The 26,025-nt window shown below is 42.7% G+C and overlaps 3 protein-coding genes across 8 annotated transcripts; 1 reads left to right on the plus strand and 2 right to left on the minus strand.

Moving 5' to 3' along the window:
• Positions 1-7,409: 7,409 nt before the first annotated feature.
• LOC100280192 (uncharacterized) lies at positions 7,410-10,483 on the minus strand. The gene is made up of 6 exons (NM_001153124.2): positions 10,317-10,483; positions 10,110-10,176; positions 9,887-10,009; positions 9,715-9,798; positions 7,868-7,954; positions 7,410-7,771 (listed from the first exon to the last, which is right to left on the minus strand). The coding sequence occupies exons 1-6, from the start codon at positions 10,385-10,387 to the stop codon at positions 7,685-7,687; spliced, it is 519 nt and encodes a 172-aa protein (NP_001146596.2). The 5' UTR covers positions 10,388-10,483; the 3' UTR covers positions 7,410-7,684.
• A 51-nt stretch (positions 10,484-10,534) lies between these two features.
• LOC100193065 (putative zinc metalloprotease EGY2 chloroplastic) lies at positions 10,535-15,268 on the plus strand. 3 transcript variants are annotated; one of them, NM_001349827.1, is made up of 13 exons: positions 10,545-10,827; positions 10,919-10,988; positions 11,274-11,369; positions 11,567-11,665; positions 11,756-11,809; positions 12,006-12,113; positions 12,385-12,459; positions 12,560-12,665; positions 12,808-12,901; positions 13,361-13,514; positions 14,100-14,307; positions 14,417-14,577; positions 14,714-15,261. In NM_001349827.1, the coding sequence occupies exons 1-13, from the start codon at positions 10,664-10,666 to the stop codon at positions 14,972-14,974; spliced, it is 1,650 nt and encodes a 549-aa protein (NP_001336756.1). In that variant the 5' UTR covers positions 10,545-10,663; the 3' UTR covers positions 14,975-15,261. The 3 variants fall into 3 exon arrangements, with proteins under 3 accessions (XP_023157585.1, NP_001336756.1, XP_023157586.1); XM_023301818.2 differs by having other exon boundaries at positions 10,599-10,827; positions 11,548-11,665; positions 14,714-15,268; XM_023301817.2 differs by lacking the exon at positions 11,274-11,369 and having other exon boundaries at positions 10,535-10,827; positions 14,714-15,268.
• A 731-nt stretch (positions 15,269-15,999) lies between these two features.
• On the minus strand, positions 16,000-21,483 carry LOC100279421 (uncharacterized). Of its 4 annotated transcripts, XM_008674478.4 has the most exons (6): positions 20,823-21,483; positions 20,594-20,702; positions 18,364-18,478; positions 17,780-17,855; positions 16,752-17,689; positions 16,000-16,667 (listed from the first exon to the last, which is right to left on the minus strand). In XM_008674478.4, the coding sequence occupies exons 1-6, from the start codon at positions 21,052-21,054 to the stop codon at positions 16,425-16,427; spliced, it is 1,713 nt and encodes a 570-aa protein (XP_008672700.1). In that variant the 5' UTR covers positions 21,055-21,483; the 3' UTR covers positions 16,000-16,424. The 4 variants fall into 4 exon arrangements, with proteins under 4 accessions (XP_008672700.1, XP_008672699.1, XP_035821700.1 ...); XM_008674477.4 differs by having other exon boundaries at positions 16,752-17,855; XM_035965807.1 differs by having other exon boundaries at positions 20,594-21,477.
• Positions 21,484-26,025: the final 4,542 nt, after the last annotated feature.

Raw genomic sequence — 26,025 nt, forward strand, 5'->3', positions numbered from 1 at the left:
AATCGCAAGCGAATAAGAAGTGAGACACGTGGATTTGTTTTACCGAGGTTCGGTTCTCGCAAACCTACTCCCCGTTGAGGAGGCCACAAAGGCCGGGTCTCTTTCAACCCTTACCCTCTCTCAAACGATCCCGCGGATCGAGTGAGCTTTCTCTTCTCAATCACTTGGAACACAAAGTTCCCACAAGGACCACCACAAGATTGGTGTCTCTTGCCTCAATTACAAGTGAGTTTGATTGCAAGAAAGAATCAAGAAACAAGAAAGCAATCCAAGCGCAAGAGCTCGAAAGAACACAAGAAAATCTCTCTCTCTCTAATCACTAGGGCGTTGTGTGGAATTTGGAGAGGATTTGATTTCTTTGGTGTGTCTAGAATTGAATGCTAGAGCTCTTGTAAGTAGTTGGGAAATGGAAAACTTGGATTTCATGAATGGTGGGTGGTTGGGGTATTTATAGCCCCAACCACCAAACTTGACCGTTGGTGGAGGCTGTCTGTTCGATGGCGCACCGGACAGTCCGGTGCACACCGGACATGTCCGGTGCCCCAGCCACGTCACCAGTGCCGTTGGAATCTGACCGTTGGAGTTCTGACTTCTGGGCCCGCCTGGATGTCCGGTGGCGCACCGGACATGCACTGTAGATTGTCCGGTGCGCCAGTATGGGCGTGCCTGACCTCTGCGCGCGCAGCGCGCGCATTTAATGCGTCGCAGGTAGCCGTTGGCGCCGAAATAGCCGTTGCCCCGCTGTTGCACCGGACAGTCCGGTGAATTTTAGCGAAGCAGCCGAAGTTAATTCCCGAGGCTGGCGAGTTCCGGAGGCCGCCCTTCCTTGGAGCACCGGACATGTCCGGTGTACACCGGACAGTCCGGTGAATTATAGCGGAGTGGCCTCTGTAAATTCCCGAAGGTGACGAGTTTGAAGTTTGAGTTCTCTGGTGCACCGGACATGTCCGGTGGCACACCGGACAGTCCGGTGCGTCAGACTAGAGGAGCCTTCGGTTGACCCTTTGCTCTTTTGTCGAACCCAATACTTGGTCTTTTTATTGGCTAAGTGTGAACCTTTTGCACCTGTATAATTTACACACTAGAGCAAACTAGTTAGTCCAATATTTGTGTTGGGCAATTCAACCACCAAAATTATTTAGGAACTAGGTGTAAGCCTAATTCCCTTTCAGATATTCATAAGGGGGTAACAACTCGATCTCGTGTCGCTCATTTTTGTGAACATTACTCTTTTGTGTCTTCTGTTGAGCCATATAGGGTGGAAGATGCATTAAGAGATTCGGATTGGGTGTTGGCAATGCAAGAGGAACTCAACAACTTCACGAGGAATGAGGTATGGCATTTAGTTCCACGTCCTAACCAAAATGTTGTAGGAACCAAATGGGTCTTCCGCAACAAACAAGATGAGCATGGTGTGGTGACAAGGAACAAAGTCCGACTAGTGGCCAAGGGATATTCACAAGTCGAAGGTTTGGATTTCGGTGAAACCTATGCACCCGTAGCTAGGCTTGAGTCAATTCGTATATTACTTGCCTATGCTACTTACCATGGCTTTAAGCTTTACCAAATGGACGTGAAAAGTGCCTTCCTCAATGGACCAATCAAGGAAGAGGTCTATGTTGAGCAACCTCCCGGCTTTGAAGATAGTGAGTACCCTAACCACGTCTATAAACTCTCTAAGGCGCTTTCTGGGCTCAAGCAAGCCCCAAGAGCATGGTATGAATGCCTAAGAGATTTTCTTATAGCTAATGGCTTCAAAGTCGGAAAAGTCGATCCTACTCTATTCACTAAAACTATTGCAAATGATTTGTTTGTATGCCAAATTTATGTTGATGATATCACGACCGATCCTACTCTATTTATTTGGGTCTACTAACAAATCAACTTGTGAAGAATTTAGTAGGATCATGATTCAAAAATTCGAGATGTCTATGATGGGGGAGTTGAAGTATTTCTTAGGTTTTCAAGTAAAGCAACTCCAAGAGGGCACCTTCATTAGCCAAACGAAGTATATTCAAGACATTCTTGCAAAGTTTGGGATGAAGGATGCCAAGCCCATCAAGACACCCATGGGAACTAATGGGCATCTCGACCTCGACACGGGAGGTAAATCCGTAGATCAAAAGGTATATCGGTCGTTGATAGGTTCTTTACTCTACTTATGTGCTTCACGACCGGATATAATGCTTTCTGTATGCATGTGTGCAAGTTTCCAAGCCGATCCTAAGGAAGTTCACCTTAGGGCCGTAAAACGAATCTTGAGATATTTAGTTTATACTCCTAAGTTTGGCCTTTGGTACCCCGGGGGATCCACATTTGATTTAATTGGTTATTCAGATGTTGATTGGGCAGGGTGTAAAATTGATAGAAAGAGCACATCAGGGACTTGCCAGTTCTTGGGAAGATCTCTGGTGTCTTGGGCTTCAAAGAAGCAAAATTCTATAGCTCTTTCTACCGTCGAAGCCGAGTATATTGCCGCAGGCCATTGTTGCGCGCAATTGCTTTGGATGAGGCAAACCCTTAGGGACTATGGTTACAAATTAACCAAAGTTCCTCTTCTATGTGATAATGAGAGTGCAATCCGCATGGTGGATAATCCCGTTGAGCACAGCCGCACTAAATACATAGCCATTCGGTATCACTTTTTGAGGGATCACCAACAAAAGGGGGATATCGAGATTTCTTATATTAACACCAAAGAACAATTAGTCGATATCTTTACCAAACCACTAGATGAGAAAACATTTACCAAACTTAGGCATGAGCTAAATATTCTTGATTCTAGGAATTTTGATTGAATTCTTGCATACATAGCTCATTTATACCTTTGATCATATCTCTTTCCTTGCTATGACTAATGTGATCTTCAAGTGTATTTCATGCTAAGTCATAGATTGAAAGGGAAAAAGGAGTCTTCGGCAAAGACAAGGCTTCCACTCCACTCCATCGAATTATTCATCCTTCGCCGTCGCTCCACACCACTCTCCAATTTGGTATAATCTTCACTCATATATTATTTACCATAGGGGGAGAAAGTAGTAAAACGGGCTTATATTTCACTCACAAGTATCCGTTTTTGGCGATTCATGCCAAAAGGGGAGAAAGTATTAGCCCAAAGCAAAAGGACCGCACCACCACCACCAATTTCAAAAATGTAGTCTTTCAAATTTAGGTTAAGAAAAGATTTTTCAATTGGTATCTTATTTTTGATATAATTTCAAATTGGAATACCCTCTTCAAAATTAATATCTAAAACCCTCTTGAACACTAAGAGGAGGATTTCATTAAGGGGGAGTTTTGTCTAGTCAAAGGAAAAATATTTGAAACAGGGGGAGAAAATTTCAAAACTTGAAAATGCTTCTCAAAATCTTATTCATATACCTTTGACTATTTGCAAAAGATTTTGAAAAAGAATTTCCAAAGTATTGCAAAACAAAACAAGTGGTGCAAGCGTGGTCCAAAATTTTAAATAAGAAGAAAGCCATCCATGCATATCTAGTAGAAATAAATTATTGGTTTCATTCCAAGCAACCTTTGCACTTACCTTATCCAAACTAGTTCAATTCTGCACTTTTATATTTGCTTTGGTTTGTGTTGGCATCAATCACCAAAAAGGGGGAGATTGAAAGGGAAATAGGCTTACACCTTTTCCTAATTGATTTTGGTGGTTGAAGTGCCCAACACAAATAATTGGACTAACTAGTTTGCTCTAGATTATGAGTTCTACAGGTGCCAAAGGTTCACAACAAACCAATAAAAAGACCAAGAAAGGGTTCAAATAAAAAGAGCAAAAGACTACCGAAGTGTGCCCTGGTTTGGCACACCGGACAGTGTCCGGTGCACCAGGGAACCCGACTCCAAACTTGCCACCTTTGGGAATTCTGGGAGCCGCTCCGCTATAATTCACCGGACTGTCCGGTGTAGCACCGGACTGTCCGGTGTGCCAACGGAGTAACGGCTACATAGCGCCAACGGTCGTCTGCAACGAGCAGTTAATGCGCTACAGTGCGCGCAGAAGTCAGAGCAGCGCCAGAAGGCGCACCGGACAGTGAACAGTGACTGTCCGGTGCACCACCGGACTGTCCGGTGGCCCAGCTGTCAGAAGCTCCAACGGTCAGAACCCAACGGCCGGGTGACGTGGCTGGCGCACCGAACAGTGTCCGATGGCGCACCGGACTGTCCGGTGCGCCATACGACAACAGCCTCCACCAACGGCTACTTTGGTGGTTGGGGCTATAAATACCCCCAACCACCCACCATTCATTGCATCCAAGTTTTTAGCCTTCACACCTCAAACAAGAGCTATAGCATTCAATACTAGACACAAACAAAGAGATCAAATCCTCTCCCAAGTCCAAAGATCATTCCAATCAAATAGTGACTAGTGAGAGAGACAATTGTGTTCCCTTGAGCTCTTGCGCTTGGATTGCTTTTCTTTCTCATTCTTTCTTGTTTCCAACTCAATTGTAACCAAGACAAGAGACACCAATTGTGTGGTGGTCCTTGTGGGGACTTAGTGTCCCATTTGATTGAGAAGAGAAGCTTACTTGGTCTAAGTGACCGTTTAAGAGAGGGAAAGGGTTGAAAGAGACCCGGTCTTTGTGACCACCTCAACGGGGAGTAGGTTTGCAAGAACCGAACCTCGGTAAAACAAATCACCGTGTCATCCGCCTTATTTGCTTGTGATTTGTTTTCGCCCTCCCTTTTATATTTCTAACGCTGACCCCGGCTTGTAGTTGTGCTTAAAGTTTGTAAATTTCAGATTCGCCCTATTCACCCCCCCCCCCTCTAGGCGACTTTCACCGGCCCGTTTAGCCCGGCACTATTGGCCATCTATAGTGTGAGGTAGCGCTCCTCACGGTCCTCGCGCTTGTAAGCTGCAAACTTAGAAACCCTCCTATTAATACAAAGCCAGATAACCAGATCTAGGGGTGAAAACGGGGTGGATAAAGACAGATAGTAGATTATCCTTTATCATACCCTAATGTAATTTAATCGGATTTAAGATCAAATATGAATAGTTGGAAACGGAACAGATACAGATACATGGACCGGATATCTATTCGAGCAGATAAGTACATATACAGATGTTAGTTGGATGGATACATGCGTATTCCAGATATTTGAGAAATAATGCATGAACCGCTTATCTATACTATACTTAAAGCACCAGTTTAAACGGTCGTCCTGCGTCATCTTTTTACAAATAACCCCTCACAGCTATTTCAAATTAATCTGTTGCACGCCTATAGATGGCCAAACGATGGTCCGGCACGGGCCACAACTCTGGTCCAGGCACGTCATGTCGGCCTGCTGACTGTGCCAGACCAGCTCGTTAGCCTGTCGGCCACCCATGCCCTAATGGAAGAAGGCCGAGAGACACTGAGTAAAGCTGTCTAACCAGTAGAACATCATGCTCACATATTTTTAATATTGAATATAAATTATATATATATATATATTGTAAAATAAAAAAAAAATCGTGTCGGGCCGGACCAGCACTACGGGCCGAGGCTACAACCCAAACACGGCACGACGTTCTTGACTCTTGCAAGCATTAGGTCGTTTCTGAGACCACATTGGCGCAATGGACTCCATGGTGTTTGAGGTTACTGAATTGGATGGAGCAACAATGATTTGTCACATTAACAGTAAAATGAAAGGTTATTTGTTGGTTTTAAACGTTAGTAATTGCTACGAAGTAGCATAATTTATATGAAGCGCATCTAGTTTTTATTGATGCCTGACTTTAGCAATCACTCCATATTTTGATCTATCTTTTTTATAAGTTTGAGTTCATGTGACTTATTTTAGAAACTTGAGCTCATAAACTTTCTCTTATTTGGTCTCTGTATGGTGGAATTATGTCATTTTATAATCTCTGTTCGTTCAGTCAGTCGTTGTGCTTCTAATCGCTCACTTCAATGGTCATGTTGTACCAAAAAATGTTGGATGGAGTAAATAATAATATCAGTTAGCCAAATAAAAAAAAATATTATACAGAGAACGGAGGCAATCAATAAAAAATCTTGAAATTTTTTTGGTGGATAGTTTATATGGGTATTGTTGTAAGCCGTCGCAACACACGGGCAACCGACTAGTCATTCACTATAATTCAGTTCGCTCATAAGACAGTTACACACAAGCATTGCATAGACCATAGATCAAGATGACAACACAACAATGAGTTGAGATCATATAATAGTCCAACACAATAGTTTGAATATAATATCAAGATTCGAATCATACAATAGTCTAATACAACACAAGATAGTTTTTAAATGGCATAAGATAGTCTAGTAGAACACAAGATAGTCTAACACATGTGATATAAAGTATGTAAGACTGCACCCAGTAGATATGGTAAAATAGGGGACACGAAACTGTAGATGACATTATTTGACACTGTTTGCAGAGTGAAGTTTGAAATAGAGGATGAGATAGTAGATATGACGGGGGATCTACCGGAGATGGCCTTAGTAAGCTGAGGAGTATTGGAGTTACACATGTGAGGTATAGTTTGTTACTTTGATATAAATTTAAACATTATTTCAATAATTTGGACATAAAGATGGGTTTAAACAAAAATGAGATGTACTACAAAGTCGTAGATCTCTTTGAGCTCTACGTTGTTCATACAAACTTTATCTTCATCCGAGTTCATATGTAAAAGTTATGATTTTATAAAATATTTCACAGAAAAAAGAAAAACAGGTACTAGTATCCAACCCGGATATCCGGGTAGTTCTCGCTCTAAATTCGACCTAAATCCGAAGCTGCAATATCTAGATATTACCCGTATCTCTCTCAAATATAAAAGTATCTAAATCTTATAAAAAAGGTATTTATACTATCCGTATACCCAACAGGTATACCTAACCCTTTTCACCCCTAATTGAATCTTTCAAAAAAATTGCAGAGCTCCCACCGGTTCCGTTAAAAATGGCATTCATGAATTCAAAAAATTGCAGAGCTCCCATCGGTTCCGTTAAAAAATGGCATGATCATGAATTCATGATTGAAAACGTTGCAATCGGATCTATTAGTACAACCATGCAACCAAGACATAAGGTGGAATGACCTTTTAAAAATATTCAGGAAGAGATGATATATGGTTGTTTTGAAAAATGGTATTTTTAAAAAGTTCTCCACCTCCATCCTTGTGTCGTGATTAAACTGATTGCACCAATTGATTCAGTTGCATATGATACGTTGTCTTCATGATTCAGAGGTTAAAATATCCATCAAGATATATAGCTCATTTCCTATTTTTGTTTTGCTACACAACACACACATGCAATCGATGGAATTACCACAGCAATCACAATCTAACTCCAATTTCCATACAAAAACAGGGAACTATCTCGCCTATAGACAAAGCACTATGCACCAGAAACTTACACGCCACATCAGATACATCATACATTCCTTTGCTAGATTGTATCATATAAGCTTCATCGAATTCAAGGGAGAAATTAACATAACTGTTGCTTTGCAGCACAGTTTAGCAAGAAAAATTAACCACGCAATGTGCTTCTGGGTTGCTTGCAGGGAATGCGAACATCAATGGTATTTCGGATACCTAATTCTAGTTGTGCACTTGTGCTGTCAATGTCACACCATACATGTGGTAGAGAGAGACCTACATCCTGAAACCACATAGCTTACGGTGATTATTGAGACTTCAGAGAGCATCTCGAGCAGCAATCCTGCATACAATTGCGTCCGGCAACGTAGATATCGATAGTTCTTGGGGAGGTATCTTGTAATGCTGCCAATATAAAGGAAGACCAGTACGATCTTCAGTCAGAATGGATGGTTATAGGAACTATACGGTACATGGCTAACATCAAGTTCGATGGCAAACCTTCAAGATCTGTGGCTGGTTTGCTCTTCTTTCCAGTTCTGTGAGATCAATCTCGGTGCCACTGATGAGCTTCTCCACTGCCTTCATCTGCCACGTTACGATTTTCACATTAGAATTTCCTTCATAGCTGCCACGTTACGATATAACTAAATATCTTGTACAAATAATGTCCCTAGGATTTCTCACCCTAGGAAAATGCAAGGATCCCTAGGGGATTTTGGTTTCCAAACTAGGCCTTAGGACTGATTTGGTGACCAGTGAATTGCCGAATTGAAGACGATCCATGGGGAAGGAATCCCCTTCCTATTCAAAATTGAATAAGAAAGTAATTCCTCCCCCGTGGATCCCCCAAATTTCCTGGCCACCAAACCAGCCCTTAGGAGGAGAAATCAGCCTGTTCGAATAAAGGTTGATCAAACACCCATGTGAGACTCTGTCTTGTTTTCTCTTATCTGGTATGCTGGGCAGGTTTTTACACAAGAATGGCTTCATGGAGAAAACGTGCTGGAGGGAGTCAGAATTCTGCTAAGAGTGGCCTTCCAGACCAAGATGGTTCAAGTGCGCAACCTCAGCTGCTACAGATAACTGGTGCTGAGGCAGGAGTTGAACAAGAGACGACTGGAGAAACCAATGGCACCAGTGAGTAGTTGAAGCTTCTTTAGTTCTTCTGGGTTTCAAGTCTGCCGCCGGGTGTCTGCTGAACTTGTTAGGCAGTCTTGATGCATGTTCAAAACTGTGTCTAATAGGACTAGCTCTAGTTTCCTGACGCAGGTTTAGCTAGACCTCAATGGCTACCCGCCGTTCTAACCTAGTTCTGTTTTTTAGCCTGCTTCTGCAATGCCTGAACTGTTTCCGTTTATGAAATGAAAAATGGGGAACATGGTTCAAGGAAAAAAAAGGAGTGCATGTGTTATGAAGACCTCGGTTATGAATTGTAAGCAAAAAAGATTTTTAAACTGTTCCCTTTTTGTTTAGGACCTGTTTGAAGCACCCAGTTTTTAAGAAACTGGTTTATGAAAACTGAGGTGGTTCCAAACATACCAGTTTATAGAAACTAGATTCCCAGTTTCTTAAAAACCAAGAAGCTAGCCTCCTCTAGCTAAAACCAGTTTATGAAAACTGAGGTGGTTCCAAACACCATTAACTAGTTTTTTTTTATAAACCAGTTTCTAGAAACTGGATTCTTAAAAACTAGGTTGCTTCCAAACAGGGCCTTAGTTATTTACATTTTCAAGAATAGAGGGAGAACCATGGTTTTAAAGGCGACAAGGAGTGACTAGGCCCCAAGGGCCAAGGCAAGTTGTCGCCTGGATGCCTCAGCGGCATCTTTGAAACAGAGGGGAGAAATCATTTGAACTATTATCGATCTAAAAAGTGTAAGTGTTTGCAACTATGGTAACAGATGGCAATGAATAAAACAAAGCTTCAGAAACATAGAAGCTCAAAGTTAGTTGAAAATTTTCAACTCAATACCATAAGCACTCAACTGAAGGCTCAGTAAATAGAGTGTAAAGTAGTAGCACCGGGTTTCTGGAGCAAGAAATTACGAATGGTAGAAACACTTCCTGTTTTATTTTTCGTAGTAAGGAATTAAGTAGAAGCACATGAGGGGTAATTTGTAACTCATTTTTAAGCAGGGTGATTAACATATTGCAAATCCATTTAAATCTGATTTGGTGTAGACTGTAGAGCATGATCTCTGGATCCATTAACACTTCAACTATCGTCCAATATCAGCCAGCTCAAGGTCACAAATTTATGAACCAAACACACGGTCAATTATCAGAATAGCATGCAATTGATGGATCCAAACAGTAACTCAGTGAAACTATCATCATAAATCATACCTCCTCGTCGGAAGCATCAAAACAAGCAGCAAGGATGTAAGTTGTATTATCAGAGATCCCACAGCGCTTCAGGGACTCTGTTATCTGAAACCAATTATCACAGACAAACTGTCAAACACTGTACTGGACCAACTCGTAATGCAAAAGCACCAACGGCAGCTAGATCAATCACATGTTTGGACCCCGAGTAGTTGTAGACGAGCTCAGAGTGCAGAGTCCTTGTGGTCAGTGACTCCCTAGTCTTGGACAACAGCGCCTTAAGCGCTGCCGCGAGGATAGGGAACACATCCGGCACCTGAAATCCACGAGCATGGACAACGAGCCACAAACACTATGATGCACACACTCAGGAAACTACCAGCGCAGCATATGCAAACATGCAAATGGCAACGAACCAGTGACGCGTTGAGGAGAGCGACCGCCGGCTCCAGCTTCCCTGACTGCATCAAGTCCAGGAGCTCCCTGAACATCAAAACCAGGAATCTCAGCGAGTCCATCCCCTGCGCATTTCATCGATGGAAAGCAGACGAGGTCCAATTGGCGGCCACAGCGGCCCATGCGGCGATGTTAGAAGAGGAAAGGATGCATAAGCAGGTCCGTACCGGCTGTTGGAGACGTCGGAGAAGAGGGCTAGGGAGATGGTGCTTCCCCTGGACAGCGGGAAGGTCTTCATGACGCTCGCGGCGATGCGGCGGCGAGTCGGCAACGGGGGGAGCAACCCTATTCCTCTCGCCGTGTGCGGCAGCGGCTCACGACCAATTTCAAAAATGCCCCTGCCAAAGGAGAAAACTACATAAGTGGTCCAGGCTTTACGATTGATGCAGCGTGAAATCGTCACCGCAGAAAAGAATTTCTGTTTCCCTTCAATGAGATGGAGAATCCGAGAATGGGATAAGACCGCGCCGCGCGCGCTCTCCTCTCCGCCACTCTCACCGTCGCCTGCCCCGCCATGACTTCCTTGCTGTTGCCGCCGCCGCAGGCGGCTGCCGCAGCGTACGGATGCTGCCACTGTCTCCTGCTCGCTTCTACCACCGTGCCGGCGAGGAGTGGGTGCGTGGGACGCGCCAGCAGAATCACGCTCGCGCTCCGCTGCCTCCCGATTACCGGGCACAGGTCCGCTGCTTTTCTTGGTTTTGCGTGTGCCAAGGGAACATTCATCTGAGCAAGCTAATCTAATTAGTTTGTTTTCACTCCTTTTATGAAGGCTGAGGAGTCGAAAGGTTGCGTGCCAAGCGACGACTGAGACCGAGCCCGAGGGCAATGGCGACGAGGAGGTACATACTAGCTTTCCCCTCCTTCAGCTTCTTGAAATCGGCAGCCTCGTATGAGCAATGTATCGCATTACATTTTGAAGTGCCAAGTATCACATTTCCGCGCAACCAAATCATTTGCATGGTTGATAAGTCAAGGCTCGGATTTGCTCATTTGCAACTCACACATGACCCATTGAGTTTTTCTCTAAGAGTATAGAAACGCACCTCTTAATAAAATCTAGAATCAAACACGAAGCCAGAATCTTGCAGTAATTCGGGGATTAAATGATTGATCTTTCTTTCCAGGATAAGAAAGAGTTTGGAGATGATGCTTCATCACCTTCAGTTTATAATGTTGCAGAAGCAAATGGGCCGGGAGAAAATGACTCGAGTTTAGACAATGTACACTTCTTGCTTACAGCTTGTCAAATCGAGCCTGCATTATATTAATATATTATATATTATGGAAAATATGCTTCCTTTTGTGCTGGTCTTGATTTGCCCTGTGCTTAAAGCAGCGTACTTCCATTCTGCCCGTTAGTCCTTGCTGTATGAATTTGTAACTGAATTATATATTTAGCTTTCCCATGACTCGCCAGAAGAAAGATGAAACCACGAATGCAGAAGCAGCACTGCTGAGCTCCGGCGACACGGTCCAGGACATGGATGCAGATGCTACTTCTACCAATGGCATACAAGTATGCTTTTAATTTATGCCCAGCAACTTAGAATCTTACAGGACATTTGAGAATTCAATTATGGGATATCTAATGTTTTTTAAAACATAGGAAAATGTGGAAGTTATTGAAGTTGCTAGTGGATCTCCATTGCCAGGAATGAAGGTAATTTGTTCAGTCACCCTATATGTTCATTAGTTGAGTTGTAGTTGACACTGAAAGAAGGATCTTGCTTTTTCGTCATTAGTTCAATGTTAGAGTTGACTGTATATAGAACATTTTTTTCTGCTTCACATATCTGAACTCTGCAATGTGAAGAGATGATGATACAAATTATTTTTATAATATAAATGATCTGCAGCAACAGCTTGATGATTCTGTCAGGATCCCCAAGGCTACAATAGACATTCTAAAGGATCAGGTTTTTGGATTTGACACATTTTTTGTAACAAGTCAGGAGCCTTACGAGGTAAATATATGAGATGCCATGGATTAACTTCTGTATAAATCAGATTTTTACCTTACTAACTGTGTTTATACAAGACAAACTCATACTCAAATACTCAATTGATGCATGCTACACCAGTAAGTATGCTCTTGGTCTGACTAAGCCAAGTGCTCTCACAGAATATTGTTTAACTTTACTCTAGGTTGACATTTTGTCATGTAAAATAAAGGTCTCAAGTATAATGGCCTTGAATGACTAAGTTCTATTTACCAACTTACTTTGTCTGAATAAGGGTGGAGTATTATTCAAGGGAAATCTTCGTGGTAAACCAGCCAAAAGTTATGAGAAGATCACAAGTCGGCTACAGGTAATAATTGATAAGATGATTGCCAAACTGGCGCTCCGATGTCTATGATTGTAGAAATCTGTTAATGTCTCATCTGTGCTCAACTCCTGGCTATCAACAGAACAAATTTGGTGATGAATATAAGCTTTTTCTTCTCATCAACCCAGAGGATGAGAAGCCAGTTGCTGTGGTTATACCCAAGCAGACATTACAGCCTGAAACTACAGGTGACAAAAATTTATCAGTACCTTCGGTGGCGTCGGTAGTGCTCAGAGTGGTCCGATATTTTGCTTAACTGTTAGGCATCTATGATTTTATTAGTATATTTATTCAGTGCAAAGGTTGCTGAGTTGATATATTAAATTTCAGCGGTCCCAGAATGGTTTGCTGCTGCTGCATTTGGATTAGTTACCATCTTCACTCTGCTACTTCGAAATGTACCTGTTCTACAGGAGAACTTGCTGTACGAGGTTTCTCTTTCATTTATTCACCAGTCCATTTTGTTTTAGATTGCTTGTTTCCATTTTCATGTTTCCCCGCCTTGATGTCATGTTTGAGTTGCTATATATGCTTACTCTTTTCTGTTAGAAGTTAGAACCTTGCTCAAGATTGAACTTTGAAATCTTGGTACCAGATGATGTTTGCTAGAATCTTGATTCAGTAGTAAAAAGATGCTAAAGCTTGTGTTCCATGTCATACTGAAGACTTAATAATAGATATGATTTTCATGTTTCTGTTTCGCTATTTTTTTCTGATTCATGTGGATTTTTGTATTCTTTTATTGCCATGTGTTTACTTCCATATTCATCTATCATTACAAGATTCCTCTTTATGAAGAGGAAAATATATACTCCCTCAAGTATCTTGTATGTAAGAAGCCACAATTATCTACTCCATCTAGTTCTAAGCCTTACACTTACAGATCAACATTTGACAACCTTGAGTTGTTGAAAGACGGACTATCCGGTGCTCTAGTAACTGGCCTTATAATAGGGGTGCACGAAATTGGACATATCCTTGCTGCCAGGGAAAGTGGAATCAAGCTCGGCGTGCCATATTTTGTTCCTAGCTGGCAGGTAAAGACATTGTACAAAAAAAATAGTGAATTACCTGTAGGGAAAAAAATTGAAAATTATTTGTATCTTTGTAGTGCATGTTTATGGAAATTGTTTGAAACAAATGACAAGAGCTTGTTAAATAATTTATTGAAATATGTTGTAGAGTCACTAATAAAAACAGTAACGTTTAATTTGGATGTGAACTTTCTGTGTAGATACTCAATTAACATGAAAGGCCTTTTGCGAAAGGGCCTCTAACTGAGTTGGTTAGGTGGTTTGAGTAGCACTCCTCAGATTCTGAGTTCGAATATCAGTGGATTTTAGGTTGAGGTTTAAAAAAAATCACCCGCTGGTTTCCCTGGTTATGTGCACATGAGATGGACTGACCTATGGGGAGCGGATCCTCGTCTCAGTCGAGGCTTTGATTAATCTTCTTCTTAATATAATACCGTAGGAGCGGTCTTTCACCTACCGGCCGAGTTTAACATGAAAGGCCTTTTAAAATATGGATTATGGCTGTAGACCAGAGCATTTCTTATAGGTTTATCTAGCTCAGTACATTCACTTTTAGATAACGAGTCTTGCGCTGTTCAACTGTTGTAGATAGGATCTTTCGGCGGGATTACCAGAATCGTCAATATCGTCCGCAACCGTGAGGACCTACTGAAGCTAGCGGCTGCTGGACCATTGGCCGGGTTTTCCTTGGGATTCGTTCTTCTGCTGCTGGGCTTCGTCTTGCCTCCAAGTGATGGCCTTGGCCTTGTGATAGATCCAACCGTCTTCCATGAATCGTTCCTCGTTGGTGGTCTCGGTAGGCATACGATCATAATTCAAAAACTCCTAGTAGCATTCAGTTATGCCTTTTGGTGAGCTACGAATGCAAAACTAAAACTAAGGCATCGGTATTTTCCTTGATACAGCGAAACTTCTTCTCGGAGATGTTTTGAAAGAAGGGACGCAGTTATCCATAAACCCGCTTGTTCTATGGGCCTGGGCCGGTCTCCTGATCAACGCTATCAACAGCATACCCGCTGGGGAGCTTGACGGCGGCCGCATAGCGTTGGCCATGTGGGGAAGAAAGGTAATTCTGCCGCTGTGATAAAGTTTCCACCCTTGCTTTGTAGACATTGGACTTGTAGTACTAGCTGAGAAGGGCTGGCTTGCATGTGAGCTTAGAATTGGCGCTTGTGGTTAACCCAAACTTGGAATCTTGCCAGGTATCGTCCCGGATCAGCAGCCTCGCCATCGGGCTGCTCGGGGTCGCGGCTCTCTTCAACGACGTCGCCTTCTACTGGGTGGTGCTGATCTTCTTCCTGCAGAGGGGCCCCATTGCTCCTCTCTCCGAGGAAATCACAGACCCTGAGAACAGCTACATCGGCATCGGTGCTGCCATTTTGCTGTTTGGGCTTCTGGTCTGCCTGCCCTACCCGTTCCCCTTTGACCCGTCGCAGTTAACTGATATGGATTTCAACTTCTGAGAAAAGGAAACCAAAAAAAAAGCAGTTACAACTCACCGGATGAGATGTATTTAACCTGTCGGCTCTGTATTCTGCTGTGTCATCTTTTGCTCCATTGCTCCTTGTAGTAGCCAATAAAAGCAGAGCTTTCTTGTGTAAGCTTGCCTGTTGTATTAGTAGGATGCTCGATCAGAGTAGAATATAGATGTTATTTTGGCTGTAACTGTTACCTGTCAGTTGTGGCTTATCAACAATAGGTTCCTTGTCAGAGTATGATCTATCAGATTCATACGCGATACTTAGCGTTTTGGATAAGGCTATCTCCAGTAAGGGTCTGTATATGGTCCTGTACGTTAAATTTAGAGGACGTCGAGCTCCTCTAGTCCTTTAGCAGCACACGGTAAAGCGAGCTCCTCTAGTCCTCCAGTAGCACACGGTAAAGCGTTCGATAAAAATAGCGTGCTTTGCTGGACACTCTAAGTTTAGAGGTTGTACGGTCGTTCGCTATCCATGGCTTCTACTCCCTTTTGTCTCGTTAATGAAAAGTTGCGTATAAAATAAGAATGAGTAATATTATTTCTATAGAAGATAGAATTTAGAGGACGCTGTTGGAAAACGAGGTGATATAGATAACATAATCTTTTAGAGTGCACCGTAAAAAACATGGAATAATTTTTTAGAGGATGAAATTTAGAGAACGCTGCTGAAGATAGCTTAAATGATGTGTTTGGTTTGATTTTTTAGCTTTAGCTTTTACCTTCTAGAAATCAAAAGCCAAATCAAAGGGCTATATTCAAGAAACAGCTTTTTCTAAAAACAACTTTTTTGTAAAACTGAAAGTACCTATGAACCTCTTTTCAATGGTTTTTCGAATGGTATGAAAATATACATGAAAAACTATTAGCAATTTCCATCAAACGGATTTTAGCATTTTTAACAGCTCACAACTTACAACTTTTTTCAAAGCCACGGCTTAATAAAACATACCCTAAATATAAGCAGAATAAGCAGACCTAGGACATTGTGCGATTGTTGTGCCAGAGCCATTCAAACTGATACTGCTACTACCTTATATAAAAAAAAATACTCCTGCTTAATTTGTTTAACTACACATTCTAGGAGACGTTACATTAGCGACACTGAACGTTGTGGAGCACAAACGTTCAGCCATCGGAACATGTTCCACTACCAAATCGCATGTCAAAGATGCTATAAACTGCTCTAGAGATTTATCACATAAAGGACACTTTTCAATAGTGTATTAAGGTCCATGGTTAAAATTGCACATGGAGCTGCAGAGCATGACACGACACGAAGGAACTGGATAGATATTGAACATTCGAAGAACCTAAAATATAACAAAATAATAATGCTCGTCAGGTACTCGATATCTTCCACCCTGCTGCTCTGAACATTCTGTAGCCAAATGGTTCCATCAGAATCATGCCTTTTAAACCTTTTGGAAGTGAAATCACCGTCCATAGGGTCCTGCTCTATCGCTGCACAACTCATCATCCATATAAATACCGTCCAGGCACATCAGGTTGTTGTTGACGCTCGGCTCAGAGCTAGCGTTGCTGCTTGTTGCGAGCGGTGAGTCTGAGACACTCATTGGTCTGCTCCTTGTGGATCCTGAACGTGCGCTATGAACAGATGATGGAGGGATACTTGTCATAAGAGGCCGTAAATTGTTTGGAATGCTGCGCCTTATGTCCTGTAAACAGCAAATTACACCTCAAGGTCAATCAACTGAACATAGATAATGCTGTTAACTAAACTGAGAATAAGTAAAACATACCATATGTCGAAGTGCCATGTCCAGTGATTTCTTCGACAAAGTCCTACCAAAGCCCGAGCTATCTGGGGAATTTGAAGTTTTACCAGATACACTGTTCAGGCTAGATCTTTGATCATCATGCTTTGGAGGAACTAGCCTTCTCATGTTCACAACCCTTTCAACCATCTTATTACCCATTTGAACTGGATTCACACTGTCACCTCCATTGAGATGTGACCTTCTCACTGCTGGCATGGAGCTCCCTGAAGGCACGCTGCCACTTAAAGTCCTTCCTCTGGAGGGAGAGCAAGACTGCCGTCTTGGTCGACCAGCTGGCCCACTCTCAACAGAGCAAGATCTAGAACTAGGTGCCCCAGGTCTGCCCCTAGTGGCAGAGGTTGGTCTTTCTGGTAGCGATGTCCTTAGGTTTGGAGGTGCATCAAGAGAGAAACCAGGCATTTCAGATGGTTTCCATGGTCTTGATTTGACAGTAGGGGAGCTGCCTCTTGAAGGTGTTGGCGCTGCAGTTTTTGCTGGTGAAGAACCTTTGGGCATTGTCGAACCTGGTTTGGAGATTGAGGACGATCTAACTGGTGCAGCTAAGTTACCATGCTGGGCCGAAGGGGCAGAAGGTCGCCTTGTTGGAGTTGATGCCCTTGATGTAGGCTTGCTTTGTGCTGGTATGGAGGGTCTGGATGATGGTGTTGTTGACCTGGTAGCAGGTATTGATGACCTTGAAGTAGGTGTGGATGACCTACTAGCAGGGGCAGATGCTCTGCCTATAGGAGCTGAAGTCCTGCTAGCAGGACCAACTGCCCTGCTTGAAGGGGTCGTTGACCTGGCTGATGGAAGTGTTGATCTCAAAGTCGGTGTTGACGACCTTGACACAGAAGCTCCAGTTTTGGCAGGAACAGTTGTCCGGGAAGTGGGGGTCGAAGGCCTTGAACCTTTGGAACTAGCTGTCAATGTAGGGCGTCCAGTTGGTGTTGAAGGCCTTGATGAATTAGAAGTAAGACCTCCAGACGATGATGGTCGGCGGGTTGTAGCACCTGAGTTCAGGCTGTTCGATGATGTTGTCCTCAATGGGAGGTTGGTTCTTGATGGAGGATCTGGATGGTTGGACAACTGAAATAACATATTATGAGAAGATATAACAGAAAGTAATGAATCTGAAGATTTACCTATCGTACTTATGGAAAGTATAATGTAACATCACAAGTACCTTACAGAAAGGATTTCCAATGAGGAATCATAAATTATCAATGCAATAAGGATTTATCACCTGACCTTCCACGATAAAGACTAGTAAGGCTTTTTAGACAACAGAGGCCAGCATAAAAGCACACTTCATGTAAAATATATAACACAATAATAAATGTTATCTTTGCAGTTAATCTTATAATAGGTCCAGCAGACAACGGATTATCTTTGGGGACCTTGCCTGCCACAGGAAATCTGATATGGCAATATCCATCAATCTATAAAGTACAGTTTCATATCCACCATGAGGTGGAATTTCACCAACTTTATGTCTGCTGCTTCGAAAGTTAGGGATACTGCTTACGATAGTCTTGTACAGTTGTAAACTTCTAATCCCAAGAACCAAAGTACATCTTATGTTCAAATGACTCACCCTTGATTTTAAGGCAGTTGGACGAGTCTTTGGTGTTCCAGCTTGGCTCACCGGGGACCTTTTCGACTCAACTTCTAGAGATGGGAATAGTGGAGTTCCTGGTGGTGTCAGAAGCCTGAAAGAAACAACTTGATTGTGAGAACAGTTACATAATAACTTCAAAACTGCAGTCCAGAAGTAACCTCTGATGAAATCTATGATGCAGCAGAATGGACTTATACGCTGAACTTGGAGAATATGAGCAACAAAAGTGCCAAAATATATAGGTTACCACCTAAGTCTGAAATTACATCAGATATCTATCTCATAGAGTTTCTGGTATTCTGCACTCTGGATGGATAACACACAAACCCACTAAATCGGTTGCTTTGAATCACTTCCCTGCCACTTAGATTAACTTTTCCCTAAACAAATCAAGTAGCTAACCCAGCACTTGTACAGAGCATGCAAGAACCAAAAAAGAAAAATATCCTGTGAGCTTAGTTACATAGTCCACCTGCTCTCTACCAACCACACATCAGCAAGCAATCGAATAGCCAGGCTCTTTTTCCGCAACAGCAGAACCAAATTTCATTACCTGACAGCAACGAAATTACAGAAGTTTGTAGAAACCAAAATAGGCATCAAACCTAATGAAAAGCCATGTTGGCATGAACACACAGGGTTCACCCAACTGGAGCAATAATGTACGAAGATACTAGCAAGAGTTTCATGCAGTGTAAAACGAAACCAGCCACCCAAAGCGTCCAAACAAGTGCACCACCGCTATTCTTATTACATGCCCAGATGGCAGAATAGCCAAGCTCTTGACAAAATGAAAGTGTTCATGTGTTAACATGGCCACCTATAATGTAATTATTTAGGAATCATATACTATCAACTAGGGAAAAATCCCAAGCTGAGGCAGACCTAGTTGCGGAGGCTCACACATGAGTGGGGTCTGGGGAGGGCTAACCAAAAAAGGTAATATGTGTCATTATCACCAAATCATACATCATTTTTTTCACCTGCTACCAAACAAATACAGTTCAAAATTAACCAGGACCAAGATAGGTAGCCTGTAGGTCTTCGAAGTTAAGGCATGTGATGTCGAAATGTGTCCAATATATTGTGTCAACTGGAAAGCACCAGATTCACAAGAAACATTGTGAGCTAGAGAGACACTAGCTAACTAACGAACCAGAAAGCAAAGCGAAGGAACTCAACTGACTGATAACTCCAGAAAAAGAGAGCACAACTTTATGATTGTGCATTAACTAGACAAGCAACAAAAAAAGGAACAGCAACCAGGCATGACAACACATCCAACTGTTACCTCCAACAACCACCATGTCCATGACACATCCTTCTTGGCAACACCAGATGAATTCTAACTGACATCACTAAAGTTTCACGAAAGACAAACTTTATGGTACGCCATCAACTTAACAGACAAATGCATAGAAAGTGGATTAGACTGCGTGCACAGGAGGCAAAATTACATAAAAATGGAATTGATCACTCCACTTGTAGCAAGGCAACTGAAGAATGAAGATTTAACTTGAAACATATGAAGCCCTAGAGTTCTCAGTTTTGTCAGTCCTGCAGCTTTGCATTCAGCATTGGGAACGAGGAGTCAAGATTTAGGGAGCTCGCAGTGTCTGTTTGGGTGCAACCCTGGAGTGGTTGCCTGAACATTTCACCTGCCTGTTATGGAGTAGAAAATTGCCTGGTCGGGCAGGCAGGATTGTTTGGTTGAGATACTGAAATCATGCCTGTGCTAAGAAAAAAGGCAGGCAGAGTTTGGTGAAAATGCTCGTGTGATGTGAATGGCTTGATTAGTCACAGGCAAGTCGGGTGGGAGCCAGGCGATCCATTTCAGACAAATCGCACAGGCAACTCCAAAGCAGGCAAAAACTCCAGGGTTTCAAGTTTCAACCAAACAACTCCCGGCCAGTACACATGCAGCAAATGTCACCAGGCACTTTGGGCCATGTCTTCATCCAAACATGCTTGCCCCGGAGTGGAGCTCTCGCCCAAGAAGGTGCATCCAGTCCCAGGCGCTCAAAATCGAACGGCTGGGAGTGATGCCTGGCCCAGGCAAGTTCACAATGCTACAATGTGGATGGCTAGAATAACTGGGTCACCAATGGCTATGTTGCCCACAATCGATATAGCAGAAATTTGGCAGCTAATTAGCGGAAAATTCGGTAGCTAACACCACTAAAAAGGTCGGAACTGGAACACCCACCAGTCGTAATCGTTCTTGTCGCCAGCGTCTGCATGGAGGAAATCGTCCGCTCCGCCAGGCGCCCTCCTAAATCCGCCACCAGCCACTTTGTACGCCACCGGTTTGGGCTCTACAACCACAAATAACCAAAAATCCAAACCAAGATAAGCTAGGGTTTCCCGAGACAGGAGTAAAATGCAAAGGAACGGCCGTAGGAGGCCCGAAGAAGAGCTCGAAATGAAGTTCTCACCGGCGGGTGGCGGCGGGCCGAGAAGCAGCATCCCGTCCCCCGCCACGGAGTCGCCAGAGAGCAGGAGCTGGTCCGCCGCCGCCACCGCCGCTGCCGCCGCCGCAGCACCGCGCTCCTTCTCGCGTCGGCGCATCTCGAGGAAGAGCGCGAGCTCCTCATCCTTCTCCTTGATGACGGCGCCGAGCGTCCGCCCCCTGGCCTCGCCGTCCGCCATGCCCACACGGCGCTGCATCGGCGTTACTCCCCCGGCGCGTCCACCTGCGGCATTAGGGTTCCGGCAGGCGAGATCTGTGGCGCGAGCGAGTGAGGTGGGGCCTGCAGTGGGAGTGAAGCCAACGGAAGCTGGGAGGGTGGTGGTGGATGAGGATGGCGCCCGTCCCTGTCTCGTGGTGGTTGCCTGGTGTCTCACTCGCGTGGTGCGAGAGCGAGACTGCTATGATGCTTGTTGGCCTTGCTTTCAGCTCAGGGTTGGCGATGGCGACGGAGATTGGAGGAGCGGTGGATGAAGCTGTGAAGGGGAAGGAAGGCAAGGCAGGGGAGATTGCGGTTTGAAATTGAATTGGGTAGAGTTTTGAGCTGCGGAGTGCGGATGGGGATTTTGGGGAGGGCGAGCGACTGCTGTCTGTCTCTGTGTCCGTGCTTGATTTTTTTTATGTGTGATGAGGAGAGTTATTAATAAATGGTTTGGCATATATACTTACGTAAATGCTACTGACACAGCGGTAGTGTACACAGCCTGCGAGTTTTCTAGTATGAAAGTCGTTTAGGGCTTATTTGGATGATGTGGTTTTAAACTGTGCTTTTATAATCTTGACATATATTACTTCCGTCCTCGAATATTTGTCGTCCGCTAGTTCATTTTTGAACGAAAACTATGAAGGAAATGTAAAACTATGATGAAAAGACAAGTTAAGTGTGGAATTTCAAAAAAAATAAATGAAATGTTGTTTGACAAAAAATCATGGTTTTAAAATTATTATACCTTATTTGGATGTAGATATCGGTGCACAGAATTGAGAATTGAAATCAATTTTCCTAAATTTTGTTTGTTTGGTTGCATATGTAATTGAGATTTGGAGTTAGAGGCTCAATTCTCTGATATTGGACTATAACTGGAAGTTCCCTCTTCTAATACAGAGTGTCACCCTCGGTATTGCGTGAAATTAAACCACAATTACAAACTTCAATACAGTGACATCCAACCAATAAAATTAGGATTGCATCTCATTTCAATACCATGGTTGATTTGGTATTAAATCAATTCAATCCCACGCCCTATAATATCGACATCCAAACATAACATTATAACTTACAAGGGTTGTTGTATTCTAAACACCCAAAAACTTTTTATAAACTAGGATGGGGCTTCAACTCCCCCTAAAAGGATTCTGGCTCCTTATATAAAGCAACTTTTATGATTGAGCTAAAGTTGTTTAAATATTTGACAAAAATGACCCTAATAATATTTTTATAATAATTTGTATTAGATTTGTAAGAGGAATCAGGACAAGCTATATTTTTCTTTGGCTTTTCTATATAAAAACGGCGTTGGTTTCTCTATCCTTTTTACAATGAGATATTTTTAGGTAGATGTTTAGTAGGGCTCCTTATATGGACTCCGAAAGTACTTTATGTCCAAAAGAACTTTAGGTAGTATTTATTTTCTAAAGAATCTTTGACATGACTAGCAAATAATAGAGCTTGGCACACATCATTATTATCAACATTGCTAAAATAGTGGCATTGTATCTTTGACTTCATTTTGCCTTTGCCACATCATTGATTCATTTCTTGTTGGTGTGATTATATGATTTATTTGTAATTAATGAGAGGTTTTAGGAGGTTGTAAGTGTCATTTAGTTCTTTCCATAAATTATCTAATGTTAAAGTGAGACCTATAAGGAGGATAGTTAACATTTTGTCATCTTTAAGGATGACCTTAAACCACCATCACCGACATATGTGTTATGACAATTTATATGCCATCCACTATGTAAGAATGGCAAAAGATTATATTGTCCCTATAAGGCTATAAGCTATAGCCTATATCCAACAAGATATGATGGTAAAAAATGCTCCAATAAATATAATATTTATTACTTTTTAAAACATATTAGATGAAATAGTTGTAAATTACATCAAAATAAAAAACAAATACAAGAAAGGTTTAAAAAGACAACCACCATAAAAAGACAAATACCAACAGAGAGCAACTAAAACTATGGATGATGGTCAGCAGTTAGCAGCATCATTCAATAACTAAAAACTTTGTGACTACGACCCCTCCACAAGAGCTATAAGGCCATTCTCAATGGTAGTTTTATAGGAGTTTCATTCTCATTAAATGGTGTGCCATGTCAACAATTTGAATGATGTGACAAGTAATTAATGAAGAAAGATATGAAATGAGTTTTATGGGAATGAAACCATGTATGCGCTGTTTTCTAGGCATGTTGTCTCTTGCATGTTACCTATGAAACTGTGTGAACGAAACTCTCCACTGTGAGAGACTATTTCAACCAAGGTTTCATTTATTCCTTGATTATGTATGTGGCATCTTGGAAACATAAATATGAAACCTACCACTATAAATGACCTAATGCCACCTGTTGATTACATGTTGCATCAACATCGCCCAAAACAAATCACCCATGTTCTGCTATGCACCTCAGTTTCACCCGATGATTTGCATGTAAGCAGTGATGGATACATGGCTGTTCTGATTTTTTACCCCCCCCTTCAAAATATCAGAAAATCACATAATTTGTCTATCTCGTTCTAATGGTGTTTATATAGTTATTCTAATGCATGATTTGGATTATCTTTATAATATATGTTTTTCATACTTGTATCATGTTGATGATTATTAAAAAATGAAGATATTGCTTTACAATGATGTTTTTATATTTTATCTATCTTTGCGTTACGTTAACACGTAACTTTATACTATGTTTTTGACGTGTTTTTGTTGTAAATCGGGATAGGGTTGTAGTTGATCCCAATTCCGCCACTACATGTAAAAAAATACTTGAGCTACCCTAAACTGTTCTACACACCCGTAAAGAAAGTTGCCCTATGCTAGTATGCTTTTACTCCTTTTCACGAGAGTGTTGTGTTGATAAATGCAAGATCACGGAAAATGCAATGAGCATAGAAGTTGTTGATTACCTCTCCCCGCAAATAATGGAAGAGTTCTTTTATATACTTTGACTCAGTATTTTTTTCACATGCGATGTGCCATGTGCATTGTGTGTTCTCTCTGTCGTTACGTCAGAATATGCATCTTTATTAGTAGACAATTAGCTATGGTTGTTACAGCTGCTAAACTTCCGTGAGAAAAGGCGACAACACCGCGATGATCTTGCTCGATGAACAACTAAGAGGCGGCCTTGTTCTAGTTTTTGGGTTTCAGTTGTCCTAAGGAAATGGATTTTATACAAAAATATATGTAGATATGGTAGGTGGATGATAGAAGAGAGAAGACGAGTGTTTGAACAAATTTTTTTGAAGAATCCATCCATTTTAAACATATTTTTTTTTGTTAGTGTACTTGATGAGCATGAAAACTATCTCATAGTTTCTAGATTGAAACTGTTCGTCTAGCTCAATATAATGTGTGTGCCAAACCAATTATACTTGTAGTACGATATATGGATCTTTCAACCAATAAGAGAACACACGCAAACACATTAACCTATGTATACCTTAAAAGATTATAAACAGGAAATCTTAAGATTGATGAAATTACTATATACATATTGCTATGGACACACGTGTTCGTTCGTGATCTTCGAAACAAATGCGTTATACAAAATTACTTTTGATAGACCAGGCGAGGCTAAAGTTTTCAAATACTCCTGGGCACGATATGAACGGAGTAATACTACACCTACTATTACTGCTAGCACATAAAATCGTTCATTGTACTAGTCAGACACAGGGTAAGTGGGTCCATAGCATTTTCGAGCCCCGCTCGGCATTGAAATGCTAGTCCGACCCAAAGGCATGCAGCTACGATCCATCCAAATCCACTCTCCTGGGCCTGGAATGCATTGCTCCACCAACCAGCGGCGCTCAAGTGGCGCTCCAATCAGCCGAAGCGACACGAAAACACATCCCCCTTCCTGAGAATTTTTATTTTTGCCATTAAAAAAACAATTTCTAAAAATATGGTCGGATATTTTTTTTTAAAAACAAGGGTGTTTTGTTTCTATGAACTAATTTTTAGTATCTTCATTTTATCCCATTTTATTCTTTCAGCTGTCAAATACGAAAACTAAAATGGAGTTTTAATTTCCGTATTTAGCAATTTAGAGACTAAAGTATAATAAAATAGAGGGATTAAAAATTAGTCCCTAAAAACCAAACACCATCTGACTCAGTCGCGTCAATCTTTCGCCGCGTCAATCTTCCTACTGGTTGTCGTGTTCACGCGACTCATGTCTTATGTGCATCTCTCTCTCCCTTTCTTCTTTCTCCCTTATTTCTTCATCCTCCCGATCATCGCTACCGGCCTTTCCGACCACATCATGTCGGCGTCTCGAGACCGGGGGGTCCCTAAGCCGACGAGTGAGTGTGCCGCGTGCCCCAGCCCAGATGGGTCGAGCGCGTGGGCGAGCGCGAAGGGGGGAAGCGAGGTGGCCGGAGACGGGCGTGAGAGAGGTGGAAATCCCGCGGCCTTCGTGTTCGTCCCGCGCCCAGGTCGGGTGCGCTTGCAGTAGGGGGTTACAAGCGTCCACGCGGGTGAGGGAAGCGAGCGGCCCCAAGAGAGCGCCTGTCCCGCCCTCGTCCCCGCGCGGCCAACCTTCTCTAAGAAGGCCCTGGTCCTTCCTTTTATAGGCGTAAGGAGAGGATCCAGGTGTACAATGGGGGTGTAGCAGAGTGCTACGTGTCTAGCGAGGGAGAGCTAGCGCCCTAAGTACATGCCGATGTGGCAGCCGGAGAGATCTTGGCACCCAGTCGGTGTGATGTCGTGGCCGTCGGAGGAGCAGCGGAGCCTGGAGGAGGGACAGCTGTCGGAGCGGTCGAGTCCTTGCTGACGTCCTCCTGCTTCCGTAAGAGAGCTGAGAGCCGCCGTCGTCACAGGGCACGTGGGGCGCCATCATTGCCTATCTGGCGGAGCTAGCCAGATGGGACACCGGTCTTGTTCTTTGCGGCCCGAGTCGGCTCGGGGTAGGGTGATGATGGCGCTTCCTGTTGACGT

Source organism: Zea mays, chromosome 3 (genome assembly GCF_902167145.1).
Source record: "Zea mays cultivar B73 chromosome 3, Zm-B73-REFERENCE-NAM-5.0, whole genome shotgun sequence".
Classification (NCBI taxonomy): domain Eukaryota; kingdom Viridiplantae; phylum Streptophyta; class Magnoliopsida; order Poales; family Poaceae; genus Zea; species Zea mays.

What these genes read in the sequence shown, in the direction of transcription:
- LOC100280192 (NM_001153124.2), bottom strand. Translation starts at nt 10,387, where the DNA reads ATGAAGACCTTCCCGCTGTCCAGGGGAAGCACCATCTCCCTAGCCCTC. An exon ending in TTGATGCTTCCGACGAGGAG is followed by an intron (nt 7,955 to 9,714) that starts GTATGATTTATG and finishes GTAACGTGGCAG; the next exon opens with ATGAAGGCAGTGGAGAAGCT. An exon ending in ACCAGCCACAGATCTTGAAG is followed by an intron (nt 7,772 to 7,867) that starts GTTTGCCATCGA and finishes TTATATTGGCAG; the next exon opens with CATTACAAGATACCTCCCCA.
- LOC100193065 (NM_001349827.1), top strand. Translation starts at nt 10,664, where the DNA reads ATGACTTCCTTGCTGTTGCCGCCGCCGCAGGCGGCTGCCGCAGCGTAC. An exon ending in CTCCCGATTACCGGGCACAG is followed by an intron (nt 10,828 to 10,918) that starts GTCCGCTGCTTT and finishes CCTTTTATGAAG; the next exon opens with GCTGAGGAGTCGAAAGGTTG. An exon ending in AGATCACAAGTCGGCTACAG is followed by an intron (nt 12,460 to 12,559) that starts GTAATAATTGAT and finishes GGCTATCAACAG; the next exon opens with AACAAATTTGGTGATGAATA.
- LOC100279421 (NM_001152432.1), bottom strand. Translation starts at nt 21,054, where the DNA reads ATGCAGCGCCGTGTGGGCATGGCGGACGGCGAGGCCAGGGGGCGGACG. An exon ending in CAACTGCCTTAAAATCAAGG is followed by an intron (nt 17,856 to 18,363) that starts GTGAGTCATTTG and finishes ATGTTATTTCAG; the next exon opens with TTGTCCAACCATCCAGATCC. An exon ending in ACATGGCACTTCGACATATG is followed by an intron (nt 16,668 to 16,751) that starts GTATGTTTTACT and finishes TGCTGTTTACAG; the next exon opens with GACATAAGGCGCAGCATTCC.